A 16,096-nucleotide genomic window follows, 5' to 3' on the forward strand; every position below is an offset into this window, starting at 1 on the left:
TAGCTGCGAACAGCTGTGAAAGAGCAGCCTGTATTAACTCCTCATTAATTTTCCACATCTGGCCAGACAGGTTGAGAATCAACCCTCTAGGGAATTGCATTGATAACCTGTGTCGTATTCCTCAGTGGCTGAGCATGTTAATGCACTAAAACGCTGTGGCATTTGGCTGTCTCCTTTATACATATTTAATTCAGAAACAGTATTTGATTATAGGTGGTAATGGAGTGTCAATGTACCACATTTACTTTACAGGACTTCACCAAATTCATTGGATAATGTTTTCTCATTAGACTTTTAGTTTCTTTCCTCAGGGCTCTGTCCTCGGTCCCCTCCTCTTCACCTTCTACATGCTCTCCTTTGGTGATGTCATCCGCAGACATGGGGTAAATTTCCACATGTATGTGGATGACACCCAACTCTACCTCTCTGCCTCCACCCTGAACTCCTGAACTACTGGCGTCCTGACCGACTGCCTGTCCGACATCAATGACGAGGGCCAACTTTCTCCAACTCAACGTCAGCAAGACCAAGGCCCTCCTGATGGGTCGCGCCAGCGCCTCCGCACCTCAGGCTGTGGCAGCATCAGCCTCCACGGCTGCACACTCACCCTCACTAAGCCAGTCAGGAACCTGGGTATCTTGTTTGACCCTGAACTGCCCTTTCTCCCCCACATCTGTGCCATGACGGTCACTGCCTACCACCACCTCCACAATATTGCCAGACTGCCACTGCCTCACCCCTCAGGCTGCCAAAACCCTCATCCATGCATTTGTCACCTCAAGGCTTGATTACGGGAACTCCCACCTCATCGGCCTTCCCAACTCTTCCCTTCACAAGCTGCAGATCATCCAAAATCTGCAGCTCGCGTACTCTCACATACTAAGCTCTGTGACCCCATCACTCCTTCTCTCGCCCGACTCCACCATCCATCAATCAGTGACCATTTATGGCATTTATTACTGAATGATGTACATTAATATACATAAGCTGATTAACGTACATTGACAAATGTATAGTTTTCCCAAATCCCATTATCATCACAATTTTCTAGGCTCTGTAACTATGCTGAGCGTTGGAGACGATTCCATTAAATTTGCCCTGTTATGTGGCAGATATGCATTGTCTGAGATGGAAACTCCTTTTTTATTTTTTTGAAAACAATATTGTGACACTGTACTGCTATTAATCTGAAGCAGCCTGCCTCATGACATAGTGATTTATCAGTTCATCATATGTGATAAATGGAATTGAAATGTGTAGCTGCTGGGTTGCCTGGATATCAGATTTGTAAGATATGTGATCAGACTAGGTGAGCAATTTTAATCTGTTTTTTATGCCTGCAATACAGTATAATATAACCAATGAAATAACCTATTTTGGCACCTTTTTGTCGATTTGAAGAGCAGAACAGACTTTTCGTATCATTATTTTCTCAATGTAAAAATATGTAAGCCTTCAGATGCTTGAAATTGAAGTGTTGACTCATCTGTTGATAACGCAGGATTATTGGATAACAGATTAGTGATCATTACTTAGCTCTCCCTTTAACTGGCCCCAAACCACTGAGCTGTTGTGAGTACTTATTGTATTCCATTAAAAATAACTATATAAATATACATTTTTTTCTTAGGATGCTGTCCTTATGGTTCAAGGAGCCTTGTTTGAATCCAACCTACATAACGGAATGAGAACTTCTCCATTTTTCTCAGAATTCTAAGTTTTTACTGAGCTCCTAGTGGGTTCGAGGGATGTGGGGCAAGACTAATTAGATGCAACATAGATATATATTGCTGGATGTAAATTAAAGGTGGAATCCTGTAGATCAGTGGTTAGAGCACTCGCTTTGCAAGTGAGAGACCTGGGTTAGATTCCCAGCAGGGTGAAACCTTGGGCAAGTTTCCTTACTCCACACGGCTGATAATAATTCCTAAAAAAAAAAAAATTTGGTCACTCAATCCATGATTGTTTGTGGGACATTGCTGTGCACAATTGGCTGCCGCGTTCGCCCACAAATACACAGTCAATTCACCTTACAGTGTATTCTGTGAAGCGCTTTGGGATGTCCTCCCAACGTGAAAAGCGCTATATCAAATGCAAGTATTATTATTACAGTTTATTTGAAGCGCTTTGAGACGTCTAGAAGACATGAAAAGCGCTACATCAAATGCAAAGATTATTATTATTATTATTAAAGCTGTCCCAACAATATAGCCTAATAAAATCCTTGTTCCTGAACCTCAGAAAGTACTTCTGCTCCATTAGTATCACTTCCCTCCCCCACCGCACACCCCAACACGTGTAGTTTCTGTGTAAGACAGATCTTATAATACTTTTGGAGTCCGAGTGAGATTGTCATTTTAGTACAAACTATGGATAGGGTAATTGGTGTGGTTGATACTACCCAAGTTAACAAATTAATTTGAATAGACTGTTAATTCAGTTGTGACTTCTGAGATCAGGTTCCATTCATACGTCTTGAATCGCTTCACTGGATATACTGTCGCCCACAAAATACATAATTGCGCACAATAATGTCTTACATGGTGTGAGTGACCAGTTTTATTGGCCAGAAGCTCCCTTCTCCCTTTTTTTTCGAATAGCCCCATGTGATCTTTAGCATCCACCTGAACAGATAGACGGGACCTCGGTTTAACGTCTCATCTAAAAGATTGTACCTCCAACAATGCAACAAGCCCCACCCCCCCAGTCATCTTAGACTATGTGATTTCATGTCTTGATGTGGGGCTTGAACCTACAACCTTTGGACTCAGAGGCAAGAGTGCTAACACTGCGCCTTAGTCATGTAGATAGGATGTATGCTAAACCGTTGTACTGCTGGTCCCTTTTTTTCCTAATATCACTTATTTGAATAACTGAGAATGCTGATTACCTTTTTCTGGTCTGTCTTCAATTTGTAATTTATCATGGATATGATTCTAAGTATTTTCAGTATTGTATCAAAAGAAGACTGGAGATTGACAGTAGCAATTTTTATGTCAAACTCTGTGAGCTATGTATATTCAGTAATAGAGGGAGAATTTATGCTTTTGAAAATAGTTGTCTATTTTTACAGTGCGGTCGGTCTACAGGCATAATGTGCAGCCCATCTGGTGTTAATTATGTTGCAAAGATGCAAAATGTCATTGATTGTAATTGTCACTCTTGTTAGGCTGCAGCATTCCCACTATTCTTATACTGAATCTAAATAAGCCACCATCATCCTTTTAAAGCAGTTGAGTCACTACTTAACTGGGAACTGATGCCTGTTATTACTATATGGTTACAGGAAAGGAGACATGATGCAATCTACCACGGAGCTATAAGACATTTCAATGGTTATAGTTGTATTTTCCATACCTCTGTCAAACTGACTACTCTTGTGGAGTATGAAGTGTAGAATTCAGTTACTTCTGAGAGCCTCTTCTACAAAGTACACAAGGAAACCTATTTTAAGCATAACATTTTGCTATTCATACAGCTAAACCTTGTCCCACTATTGCAAATGTCATCTGTTAATTTGTTTCTACTAAAGTTTAACCAATATCAATATCATACTTTGATCGTTTTTGTTGTAGCTGTAACCTTCTGCTAATTATAAAAACAATATGTATTACAAGTTAGTAAGACAGTTTATTTTATATATGGAGAGTATTACACTGTATGTCATTAGGTAAGGTTAGCAGGCAGAGTGCACAGCAGAGCAACTGAGAACTACTGGATCACCGTAGACCAGATTTGACAGTAGGTCACACTGTGAGAGATAGAAGAATGGCTATATATTTGTTTTAACAAATAGATACAGCATCAGGTGCAAAAAAGGGTGTACATTTTCTGCACAGATGGAATGTGGTTCCTTTGTGATGCGTGTACTCGTTTTAATACATATATGTCAATATTAAAGGCACTATTTCATGAGTAGGGTAGAGAGGAAATGGAAATTGTCTTGCTCTTGGGTTGTGTTAAACCTTCATAAGTTGATTAGACTTTTCAAAACAATTTAATAAGCAAGCTTAAAATTTCTTGGTTAATTAAACTTCCTGTGCCTCTGGATTATAATGAGCCTTTCACATCTAACATCTTTTTGTGCATTTATTATGAACTTGAATCCTTTCCAATACCTAAGAAAGAAAATACATTTTTTGAACAATTGCCTTCACAAGCTTGATTTGTGATTGCCAATTGTGACCTATTTCTGCCAATTTATTTTAAAACCATGGTTAGAATCTATTTGTTCGGTAGATGGGGAGACAGTGATGGATATGCCGCCCCCATCCCCCCTCCCTCCCCCACCTTACTTTTAAATCTCTTGTAGCATTAGAGTCTTAACGTTTTTAATAAAATCTGAAGAACAACTACAGAATTGCCAAAGCCTTGACTGCCCTCAGTAGTGAAATGCTGCAGGATGGTAGATTAAAGAGCATATGTCTTGTAAGGGAAAGTGCACATCATTGCTCAGCCCCTTAAGGCATGTGGGCAAGTAAGAGAACTGTAGGATAGGATGTGGAAGTTGGTGAATTTTTCCAAAATAAAATTCATTTCAGAATTGCAGCATGCAAGGCAGAATAATAGTACAGTTCTTTAGAGTACAAATGCGCCGGTCTGTGGAGTGAAGAAACTTAGTCTATTATTTGCCTTGTGGAAATTTCTTGATTGTAGTTATATTTTAATGAGAATCTAACAGAACAGGAAAGAGAAAATTGGCCTGGGCTAGACTCAGAAGATCTGAATGACTTGATTTTAATAGAATCATGTCCAGAATGGTGGTAGTAACTTTTTCCAGATGCAAAAAGACGAAAGTAAGTTTACAAATATGTTACTTACAAGGATGAATCAATTATGTTGCCAGTGTATGTAGGGTAGCCATGTTAATATTGCATAATAGTGAGTAGCTTTGTGAGACTCCCAAGGCTTCATTCAGGCTTCATTTTCTTCTCTGATTGATAGCAGAATCTAATGATTTAATCACAATTAAATAGAACTCTTCAAACTGTGCATTAAAGATGGAAAGGAATTAACAGATGTTTAAGATGTATTTTGGTTTGTTCAAGTTAGTAAAGAAAATGGTAATACAGTAGTTTATGTTTTTTTTTGTGGTATTCTTTCTGTACTTGAAGGATTGTGATATGTGGAGACTGAGTTCAAAAGAAGGTTGTAAAGGAAACAAAGAAACATGATGAGCAAAGTCAAAAGCAACTTAAAAATCCAGTTGGGATGTACAGAGAAATATGCCAGAAGAAACTTGCCCAGTTTTATTATTGCCATTTGCTCAGCCTCTTATGTACAAAATAAATTTAACTTGTCCGTGAGAAGTCCGTATTCTTTCACGTGCGAGTTCTCTCTCACATTCATGAATCAACTTGGAATCAACTGGCTTGGAATTATTGACTGAAGTGTTAACACGTTTACTTTTTGTAGCAAGAACAAAACTGAAGCTAAACCTGAATAATGGTTGTTCCTTGTCATCTGTTTTCACAGACCTGGCTGCTACAGCGTTTCTTTATGTCATCAACAGTCTTGCAACATGTTTGAATGAAACCAGTTTAATACCCGAATCAAAGCCTTGTGGTGTAGAACAGTCAGAATCATCTGATGTCTACTGGCATACGTTGAGTACTACTTAAAGCTTATGCATAAATCTTTAAGTGGGATATAAAATATTGCATTCATGATTCCACTGTCACTGGATGTGCAATGCATTAATTCACGGAGTATTTTATATTAAAAAATTCTGCATTCCAATCATGTCTTATTTTTCTTCTGTTGTGATGATGCTTTTATGTACTCTTTTTATATAGAGCAGACAGCTGTCTGAAAGACGTTCACATCAAGGTCTGAAACCCAGACAACATAGTTACAATTGAAAAATTATTCCGTGAAGAATGCTATAATTAGAAGTGCGCAGACAGTCCTTTGAAAGAGAAATTACCCTGACATTGAGTGACTTTCTATATGCTGTAAAACTCACTTTGACTTTTAAGTAATAAATGTGAAAGCATTTATTCATGTTGATGTATTACCCTTTAACTCCATTCTTATGCTGACATGACCTGACTTTTTTCAGCTTCTGCCAGTTGGAACTAGTTTTGCTTTCTTTTTAAAATTTAGAACTTGCTGTATATTATGTGGTGGGTGAAAGGAGGCAATTTGTCAAGGATTATGCAGATGTTTGTCAGAATTAGCCCTGTATTATGCAATTTTAAATTGGGTTCTTAACCTTATAAGTCACTTGTAGGCCAGGTAGTTGTTTCTTGCTATCTGATCATATTCATGAGAACGAGACAGTCTTATGGAATAGAAAGCAAAGAAAAATGATGATAATAATCCTTGCATGTGATACAGCGCCTCATCAAGTTGGCGAGATGCCTAAAAATGCTTCACAAGATATACTGTAAAGTGGTGACTATATTTTGTGGGCAAACATAGCAGCCAGTTTGTGCATAGCCATGTCCCACAAACAGCCATGGGAGACATTTTTACAGCACAAGAGAGAAAGCAATCATTGAGTTAAGTCTAGTCAGAAATTGTATATTATTTAAACAGTGCTCCCTATTCTTGTGAGATTCTCACTTTGTGATAGTGGAAGATGGTGTTTCCTTTGTGAGAGCTTTAAATTATTCAGTGAAAAATGAAAGTTGTCTTTTTTTTGGTCTGATGCAGAAATCTATCACCATGCTTAGGAATCTCCAAATCAAACTACTGAGAATTCCACATATGTAGCATTTGATTTCCATTTATCTGGCATGGAGTTCTCAGTCTCCTCAAATGGCCACACCCTGCTTACACAACCCTGGAGAGTTTAGGCACAGGTTGGCAAGAGCAAAGGTTTGGGAACCCTAGAGAACACATTGCTGGAGTTTAACCATCTTAAACATCAGATTGAAAGACAATGAGCTCCATAAATATGATCTGACATTGTTGAAGCTTTTATTTAGTGTAATTTTAGCAGCAAAATAAAAATAAGGAAGAGACAATTTAGAGAGAGTATTCAGCACAGAATTATAACAGAATTAAAAGCAATAGATTCTGGATTTTGAACTGAAATACTATTATTAAATAATAATGAAAGGATTGTAGTAATTTTAGAAGCACACTATTGCAGTTGGTGGCGGAATCTTATTTTATGTAACATTTATATTCCTTTTAACAATAGTGCTGCCTGTTTTGTTTGTCTACTGTTGTTGCTTTGTGCTGCATGAGGTCTCATTGGAGTGAACTGAGCCTTGAGGGAAACCTCCATGTTAATTAGATAGTGCCACAGTATCCAGCCACTTAATTGGCATTTACTATTTCAACAGATGGTTGTAATTGGAAGATATGGTATCTGTTTTTGTCTGGACAGAATCTATTAAACACAATTTACAAATCAAGCTTATCTTCTAATCTCTTTAGGAATGTAGGAATGTACAACAGCAGAAAGACCATTACTCTCTATCTGTCTGACTGTATTTTTTTAAATATAGTAGAACCCTGTTATAACATGTTTGATTACAATTATAGGTTTGCTTATGAGATGGATGCTCTGTGATTGCAGTTATAAAGCAGGTTGGAATTTTATGAACTCTAATTCCTACATTATAACAGGGTTCTAATGTACAATTACATTCTGAGACTCATCTCTACCTGAAATTGCTGATGGTATCTGTCTCTAGTGTCGCTTTTGTTTGGTTCCCTGTTCACCACATTATATGTAAAGGAATTCAATTCAAATTGTTTATCTTCCCCCTCTTTCCACTGCAGTGCTGGTGGTTTCCATGGTGGTTTCTTTGATACTGGATACACATGTTCATTATTTGTTTACGTCCAGTGTCTTGAGAAAATGACATTTTATTTGTTCTGAATGCCTGGTTTATGACCCAAAGAATTATACAGTGTTTAACCAAATGGATTTTTGTTAACTTAAATTGACATTGTAACCAAATACAATCCATCTCCTTGAGCAGTTATCTACTTCTTTGACAGATTGACAGCACTTAAATGAAATGTACAAGTAGACAGAGCATCTTGAAGTATCTATTTACACAGTATTTTGAGTTGTATTTTTTTTATCAAGCACATGTTGAGTAAATCTCAAAGTTGAGCTAAGTATTTTTCTCAAATGCATACAATTCAGTTTGCTTCCTAAATTTAAATCCCACAGCAGCGATGTAAAATTGATCAATACACGTATAATAAATGTCAAATCAATATTGCCCCTATGGTGGCTATTTCACCTCTGCTATCCCACATTATTAAAACCAGCATATCCTCTTTTTGTGAGCTTTTTGGTGTGGTCTTGTGAAATTTCTACATAAGGTTCTACAGCAGTAGATTTTGACCAACCGGATAGTGATGCAACATGTAAAATTTAAAAACCTAGCAAAAAAAGAGGAAATGTGATGACACAAGATGAAGAACTTTAAAACTGTTCAGAAAATCTCAAGTGGTTTATTGACAGATCCATGCCGTAGATCTGTACCACTCAGTCAGAGGCTATTAAGCCCATTTTTGCACCAGATCTGAAATTGTGTGATATGTGCATGTAAAGCAAAATGTAGATGATTCATTATTTGTAGTTTTAAGCTAAGTTTTAAAAGAATAGAATTTCTTGGGTTTGTATCTGAATCTGACAGGAGGTATGTGTTTGTTACCAGTACTAGAATCATAGAATTATACAGCACAGAAGGAGGCCATTCGGGCAATTGTGTCTGTGTCGGCTCTTTGAAAAGAGCTCTCCAATTCAATTCCACTCCCCCGCTCTCTCCCCATAGCCCTGCAAATTTGTCCTCTCCAAATAATTATCTACTTCTCTCTTAAAAGCTGTTATCAAATTGGCTTCCACCACCCTTTCAGGCAATGCATTCCAGGTCCGAACAACTCGCTGTGTAAAACAAATTTCTCCTCACCGTCCTTCTGTTTTAAATCAGTGCCCTCGGGTTACCAAACCACCCACCAGTGGAAATAGTTTCTCCTTGTTCACCCTATTAAATCCCCTCATAATTTTGAAAACTTCTATTAAGTCTCCTCTTAACCTTCTCTGCTCCAAGGAGAATAATCCTCGCTTCTCTCACCTCTCCTGATAACTGAAGTCCCTCATTCCTGGTACCATCCTGGTAAATCTCCTTTGCACCCTCTCCAATGCCTTGACGTCCTTCCTAAATTGTGGTGCCCCGAACCGAACACAGTCTCTCGCTGAGGCCTAACCAGTGTTTTATAAAGGTTCTTCATAACTTCCTGACTTTTGGATTTTATACCCCTATATATAAAGCCTAGTATCCCGAATGCTTGATTGTTTGATTGTCGCATGGAAGATGAGAATATCTAGATGGAAATTGCAAAGGCCTTAGTTAGATGATTTGGGTGGCAATGTTTTATGTCATCTTTTGAGGAAAATAGACAAAAAAAGATGTGTGCAGTTAATAGAATAATGGAATGTTTTAGCTTGAAAATGTAGTTGAAAACAAATTTTTAGTGGAATAGATATTTGTCTGAACATTCACTTCACTCTAATCTTCAGTACTTACCTTTGCCTTATACGAGTGATCCATAAATGTAATTGTATCGGCATGACGTAAAAGCAACGTTATTCAGCACAAAATAGTGGAATTGACACCAATTTAACGTAATCCAACCCTAAGACATTTATGGAGCGGAAACTTGGACCAATACTCAAATCCCCAAAATAAAATGGAATACATGCTAAAAATAATAAACTAGGGAGAAAATAACACCTAATGAGGTTAAAAGCACCACCTCCTGCCAGGAGATTCCAACGAAGTATAAGGTTGGCATAGCTAGCTGTCTGTTGTGGATGTACACATGAGGCTTGTTTGGCAGACCGCAGGGAGGAAGAAGAGGTCAGCCAAGAGCATGTCAATAAAATGGCTTGAAAAGATCCAAATAATAATAATAATAAATAACCTTGGCAAAGATATAAAACTATCTTGTGTCACCTCTTAGCATCTGATGCAACCCAGGTTAGTGTTTAGGAAACCAGATGTTAAATATACAATAGCCATTTATTGTCATATTGTGTTGTTAAATTGTACAAAGGAGGAAGTCATTGAGCTAATAAAGAAGAGATCAGTTGGAGGAAGGAGTAAATGAATATCAAAGGATCAGAGACAGTACTGAAGTATATGTATATTAGCACATCAAGTATAGAGAACTTCATGGATAGCTCTTTCAAAGAGCCAGTACATGCTTGATGGATTGAATGGCCTCCAGTCCTGTGAATTTCTATGGTTCTGAGTCACCATGCAGATTATCTGCACAGTTGGGGCTCTTACCATTCTATTAAAATACCTGTATTTGTGTCATATCCAGATAAAATGTTATAATTTATAAGACTTCATCTGTGGTGGGTCAGTGAATCTGATTTAAAAATGACCATCTTGCCTTTCCTGACACAGCGTGGCAACCTCACTGTGGAAACTATATCTACATTGATCTTAACAAGAAAGAAAGTCATGGAATTTCAGTACTCCTTTTAAGCTGTTATTTTGCTGTTTTTATTCCTAACTGTGGCTGTTCATTCCTATCTGTTCATTCTTATCTAACTGGCATTAATAAATAATAGCAGATAAACTGGTGCTGAGTTTATTATTATTTAAAGTAGCTGTAGATTGTTTCTAAAGCAGATTACTCAGTCAGTGCAATAACAATCAGGAAGAGACAACAACCTCTGAGGGATAAGGTAAATAGAATGTAAAAGGGATCTTGAATAGATTGACTCTATTTATAGGGACGGAGAGGCAGTTTTTAATTGATTTATCAATTGGGAGCAGAGTTATATTAAGCATAATGATCTTTGCCTTCTACCTATTTATTAATGGATCAATTTTGAATACATTTATTTTAGATTCCTTTATTTCATTTATTTGATTTTAGAATATCAGTACAAGAAATAATATGTTTTTCTTCTTTTGCCAACCAGTGATACCAACATGTACTCCCAGGTCAGGCATAGCATTGGTGTGAACCAGATTAAAGCTCTCTCTTTTCTGCCACAACAATGTATCTTAACAGTAAAATCAGTATTTCCATTCTGAAGCCCAAACTACTAAAGGGCCTAGTTTAATAATGAAATACAGCATAAGTTGTTTTGTTAGATGGACTGGACATTGAGCAATCTTGCCACTCATCAAAGTTAGTATACGTAAAGCTGTTTCAGTGAGGAGGCTTTCATTCTATTGCTCTGAGTTGGTTGAAAGCCAAACTACTAAGTACATGTAGTTAATAGCTATGGAAATTCAAAGCTTTTAGATGGAAGCAATTACTTTCTTCTATCCTTAGTAAAGAAATAGAGTGGCAACATCATGTTATGTCAGTATTTTCTAGAACATTGTACTGTAATGGGTTTAATATTGGTCAGGTTACTTGCATAATTGTGTGCAACAGAATCTTGCACCTGTTGGAAACACTGCAAGGGCATCATGCCCTTTATCCTGGTCGAATTTCAGCTTTAATGCCAATTGCCTAGGTAAAGTAATATTTGCTTTCATCATTCAACTTGTCTTTTTAAAAGCAAAACGAAAGAACCACTTAACATGCAAAATCCTGAATTTGGGATTTGCTTTGCAACTCTCAAGCATTAAGTGTAATCTATTTTGTTTTCTGTCCACTCAATGAGTGATTATAACTGTAACATTTCCAGTACATTCCAGTCCTCCATGTGCTGTATAGAGAAATGGTTACTGTAGGATTTGAATTGATAGGAAAATTGGTGACCTTACTACAATGCCAATGAAAGAATATTCTGATCCAAGAATGTTCCTTAACCTGAGAGGAACATTTCAATTATGCCAGATTTTGAACCAGATGTCGGAGATACCACTCTACATCACAATCTTCTTTTGAATTTCAGATAAGCAGCCATGATGGAAGATAAAGGTCCACGTGTTGCCGACTACTTTGTAGTGGCAGGTATGACAAGTGCATCCAAACCACTTGAAGAAGAAATTCAGTTCAATGACAGCTGCCACAAAATCGCCAAACCTAAAGCGCCGATCACAGATGTGGCTGTCATTGTGAAGTCATTAGGAGAGGACGTTCCCCAAGGGTATACGTGTGTGGAAGTCACTCCAACTGGATTATCAGCTGATCTTAACAATGGGAGTTTGATGGGACCACAGATTTTCCTGTGCTACAAAAGAGGGAGAGATAAGCCACCACTGACTGATCTGGGGTAGGTAACTTCAAACTCAACTCATAATAATAATAATCCTTGCATTTGATATAGCGCTTTTCACGTCTTCTCAACGTCTCAAAGCGCTTCACATTCATACACATGAATGCAGCCACTGGTCAATCTAGTCTAAATACTATAACATCAAGTGTATAGTTTGCACAGTTAGTTTAGGTGGACGAAACAAAATAAGAAACTTGTGCCATCAAATGGAGTGTCTGCTTGATGTTTCAAAAATAATAATCGTTGCATTTGATATAGAGCCTTATCATGTCTTTGAGACGTCTCAAAGCACTTCACAGAATATACTGCAAAGTAAATTGTATATTTTGTGGGTGAAATACAATATAAATGGGTGTTTCATTCAAAGAACATTGTCATTTTTCAATCCTAGGCTATGAAAGTTTCACTCAATTCTTTATCCCAAGTCACACCCAGCATCTTGAGAAGATACTGGTTCTTCATACATAATAATGGAAATATCTTGTTATTTTGAAATACATTTTCAAGAGGATAGTCGTGATGTTGTGTCACATCAGAAAGCATATTGCTTAAGTACAATGGGAGATTAGATCATTTTTATTGTGGTCTCAAATATTATGCAATCTGTTGTTTTGCATTGCTGGATCTCTGGGTGAGAGTACTGCTGCTGAGAGCAAGCAGTACATTAATCACCATCAGATGCTGGTTTTAGCTTCACGATTGATGGCAGAAGTTTCTACAGCAAGGTCGTTTTCTTGCTGCTTTTTCACAAATTGGGAGTTCCATTTGGCTGAGTGTGAGAAATGAAAAAAATCTATAAATATTGTCAAACTCAAATTTCAACATCTAGCTTTAATCTGTAAAGAGCTATCTGGATTTGGTTTTTATGTTGTATACTCTGACCCTGTCTGCATTGCCTTCAAGTTCAAGGGAATCATTTAGATATTTATTCTGTTTTACTGGGAAATCCAATATATTTGGAGGAAGAAATATTTTGCCATTTTGTATTTTTTGATTGCGTGTCATCGTTTTGAATTGATTAAAGTGAATGATCAAACTCACTGCAATTGTATAGTGTTTTAGGCTGAAGTTTGTTGATAGATGATTCATCAGGTTCTGTGAAATTTATATCGCAGATTATGCTCCTTGGAAATACTGATTTTAAAATGTTATTGTTTTCTCACTTTGCTCTGTTGAAATGTATATTTATACTTAACAGCTCCTTGTCGCTCACTGGTTTAAAAATAAATCAGTTAAAAGAAACAGAATCTAATGTCAAATAAGTGAGAAAGTGTGAAAGGTTATAAAAACTATTTGTTTTATTTTTGTGAAAATGATCGTTACCTTTGTTAAACCCTTGATGTGCACTTATACAAACTCATCATGATAATAAAAGCTCACAATAGGAAGAGCAGTCTGAAGCATTAAATGCACAGTAGTAAATAGATTACTGAAATTGCAAAATTCTGATATCCAAGATTAGAGATTAATGATAGCCTGTGAGTTAAAGGTTGTGTTATGTAAATGAGCATAGTGTGATATGTTCAGGTCTTAATGGACACACTTAAATAATAAATGTCCAGTTAAAAAAAAATCAGCAACATTTGTGGTTAGTACTCAGTAAAATAACAGCAATGCTACTCATTAAATATATTGATCATTTTAACCAGATAATGAGTTATTGAGTAATACTGAAATAAGCCCCATTATTTCCTACAGTAAATGTGGTTACCAATAAGTGCTCCATGGTTAAATAGTTTTGTTATCTGGTTGCATTTTCTAATCTGTTGTATTATTTTACAGGGTTTTATATGAATGGAAAGAGAGGCTAAAGCATGGATGTCAGATTATTCAAACAACTCCTTACGGTCGTCCTGCTAATATAAGTGGTGGGACTTCATCTCAGCGAATCTACATAACATATCGCAGGGCACAAGAAAACATAGCCCAGAATTCCCTGGCTGTCACTGATATTTGCATAATTATTCCTAGTAAGGGAGAGACACCGCCACACACTTTCTGCAAAGTGGACAAGAACCTAAACAGCAGCATGGTAAGCTCTACAATCCATTTTCACATGAGCTTTAAAGCAAGATAAAGAAAACAAATTAAAAACATCATTAATTGTAAGAAACTCGGCTGTATCATTCAAATCCACCCTGCTGTTAATATAGCAACCTGAGTTATTAGGTTGTTACCAGTTAAATCAGAATCCCTAGGTCAAAGTATATAGAATGCAGAACATACTTTTTTAACAATGGACTTAATTTGGCCTTCATATTTATTATCAATGTTCTTACATTGGTTTGGCAAATGCAAAATATCCGGTTGAGAACTAATTTCTTCCAGCCATCAAACTGGTTGGTTCACCTCAATTCAAATTTTTAAGTGTAATTCAGTAGTTTTACAACTGTCTGAGATATAAAGAGATATTTTGAGTTTGTCTTTCTTTTTATTGAATTCATTGCATGCTTTTGCATAAGAATTAATACAATTCTTGGAATCTTTCTTGGAAATGTAACTTTATGAGGTTAGAGAATTAATTAAAGGATTTAGAGAATTCCATTCCCTCTATGTTCTTGGCTTATTGGAATAAGTTTGCAGCTTCGAGCTTCCAGCCAATGCCTTGTTAAAATTACCACATGAAGTCAGTTTAATGAAGACTGGCGAGCACAAATCCAGTTCCATATGTCATCTTAGAGTTGCTTGCAGCAGTGTGTGTGTTGGCTCAGGGCTTTAGAGTCCAGTGATATTTGATAGGTTCAGTACATCTGCTGCTCTGTCTAACCTTGAGTTGTGCAACACTTCCTGATCAACCCGTGACTTTTCAGATTGCATTTAAAATTATAAGGACATTGATGTCTGACAGTTTTACAAGTTGTTGACCAGACAATAATGCAGCAATGGGATTAGATACAACAACAACAACAGCTTGGATTTATATAGCGCCCTCCATGCTGGACGGTATCTCAGAGTGCTTCACAGTAACGGATCCCGGGGCCCAGCCAGGGGGAGGGGGAGGAAGCTGAGCAAAGACGTGGTAGAAAAGAAAGGTCTTCAGCAGAGACCTGAAAATAGGAAGAGAGGTAGCGAGGCGAAGGGAGTGAGGAAGGGAGTTCCAGAGCCTCAGAATTGTGTCATCAATAATCTTCATACCAATTTTTCTTAATGTAAAAAAAAGTAATGCACAAGAACTGCATCACAGAAGTTTGTACTATAGCTGATATAGTATCTGTTGCAGAGTGACCTTTCCCTGGCCATCAACTTGTTGGCAGTGTTGCAGAGTTTTAAGAGCAAGCTGTTCTTAGTTTTACCAAGAACTGAACTTACCTGAAACTTTCCCACAGAGATAACACTTTTAAAGGAAAAGCTAGCTTTATTTAAAAGATGGTGAATTCTGTGCAGATCTGGAGAGATCCAACTTGTGACATTGTGCTTGGTAGATGTTGCTATTGTCTCGTTCTTCTTTGGTCTGTTATCTGTAGTGATATCTTAATTACGTTTCTTTATTGTTATGGGACAACCTCATTATAACACGGTGCTTAAATACAGACTTCTGTGTTAAAGCAAAGTTTGAGGTATGTCTGGCGTGTGTCATCAGGTTGCTGCTAATGTGGTGGTGTTAGTAGCATTTCCTGGGCTTAGTGGCACTTCCTGCACATAGTGCACATTTGGAGTGCAGAGGAAACAGCAATAGTAGCATAAATGTACAAAATCAGGAAGTGAGTGGATTCGGCGGAAACCTGACGAGCTGGGAAGTGGCCATATAGCATGGGAAATTGGCTTGTCCATGGTACATCTATACTATAAGGGGACGTGCTAAACCGGGGCTTGCTCTAATGGAGTCTCCCTAGCTTTACTTGCCTTTTTGCTGAATCGTGTATTGATGCTCCTGTCCCTTTTTCTTCAGCATATCATTGAAACGACCGAAGAAAAATCTTGTTATGATGG

The 16,096-nt window shown here is 37.3% G+C and overlaps 1 protein-coding gene across 1 annotated transcript in view; it reads left to right on the forward strand.

Annotated features, from left to right (window-relative positions):
• The first annotated feature begins 11,842 nt into the window (after positions 1–11,842).
• dennd4a (DENN/MADD domain containing 4A) overlaps positions 11,843–16,096 on the forward strand; it is a 35,229-nt gene continuing 30,975 nt past the window's right edge. Inside the window, 2 exon segments of the mRNA XM_007905468.2 lie at positions 11,843–12,163; positions 13,949–14,198. Coding sequence (XP_007903659.2) covers positions 11,853–12,163; positions 13,949–14,198 — 561 coding nt within the window. The 5' untranslated portion in view covers positions 11,843–11,852.

This window comes from Callorhinchus milii, unplaced genomic scaffold (assembly GCF_018977255.1).
Source record: "Callorhinchus milii isolate IMCB2004 unplaced genomic scaffold, IMCB_Cmil_1.0 Scaffold22, whole genome shotgun sequence".
In the NCBI taxonomy this organism is placed as follows: domain Eukaryota; kingdom Metazoa; phylum Chordata; class Chondrichthyes; order Chimaeriformes; family Callorhinchidae; genus Callorhinchus; species Callorhinchus milii.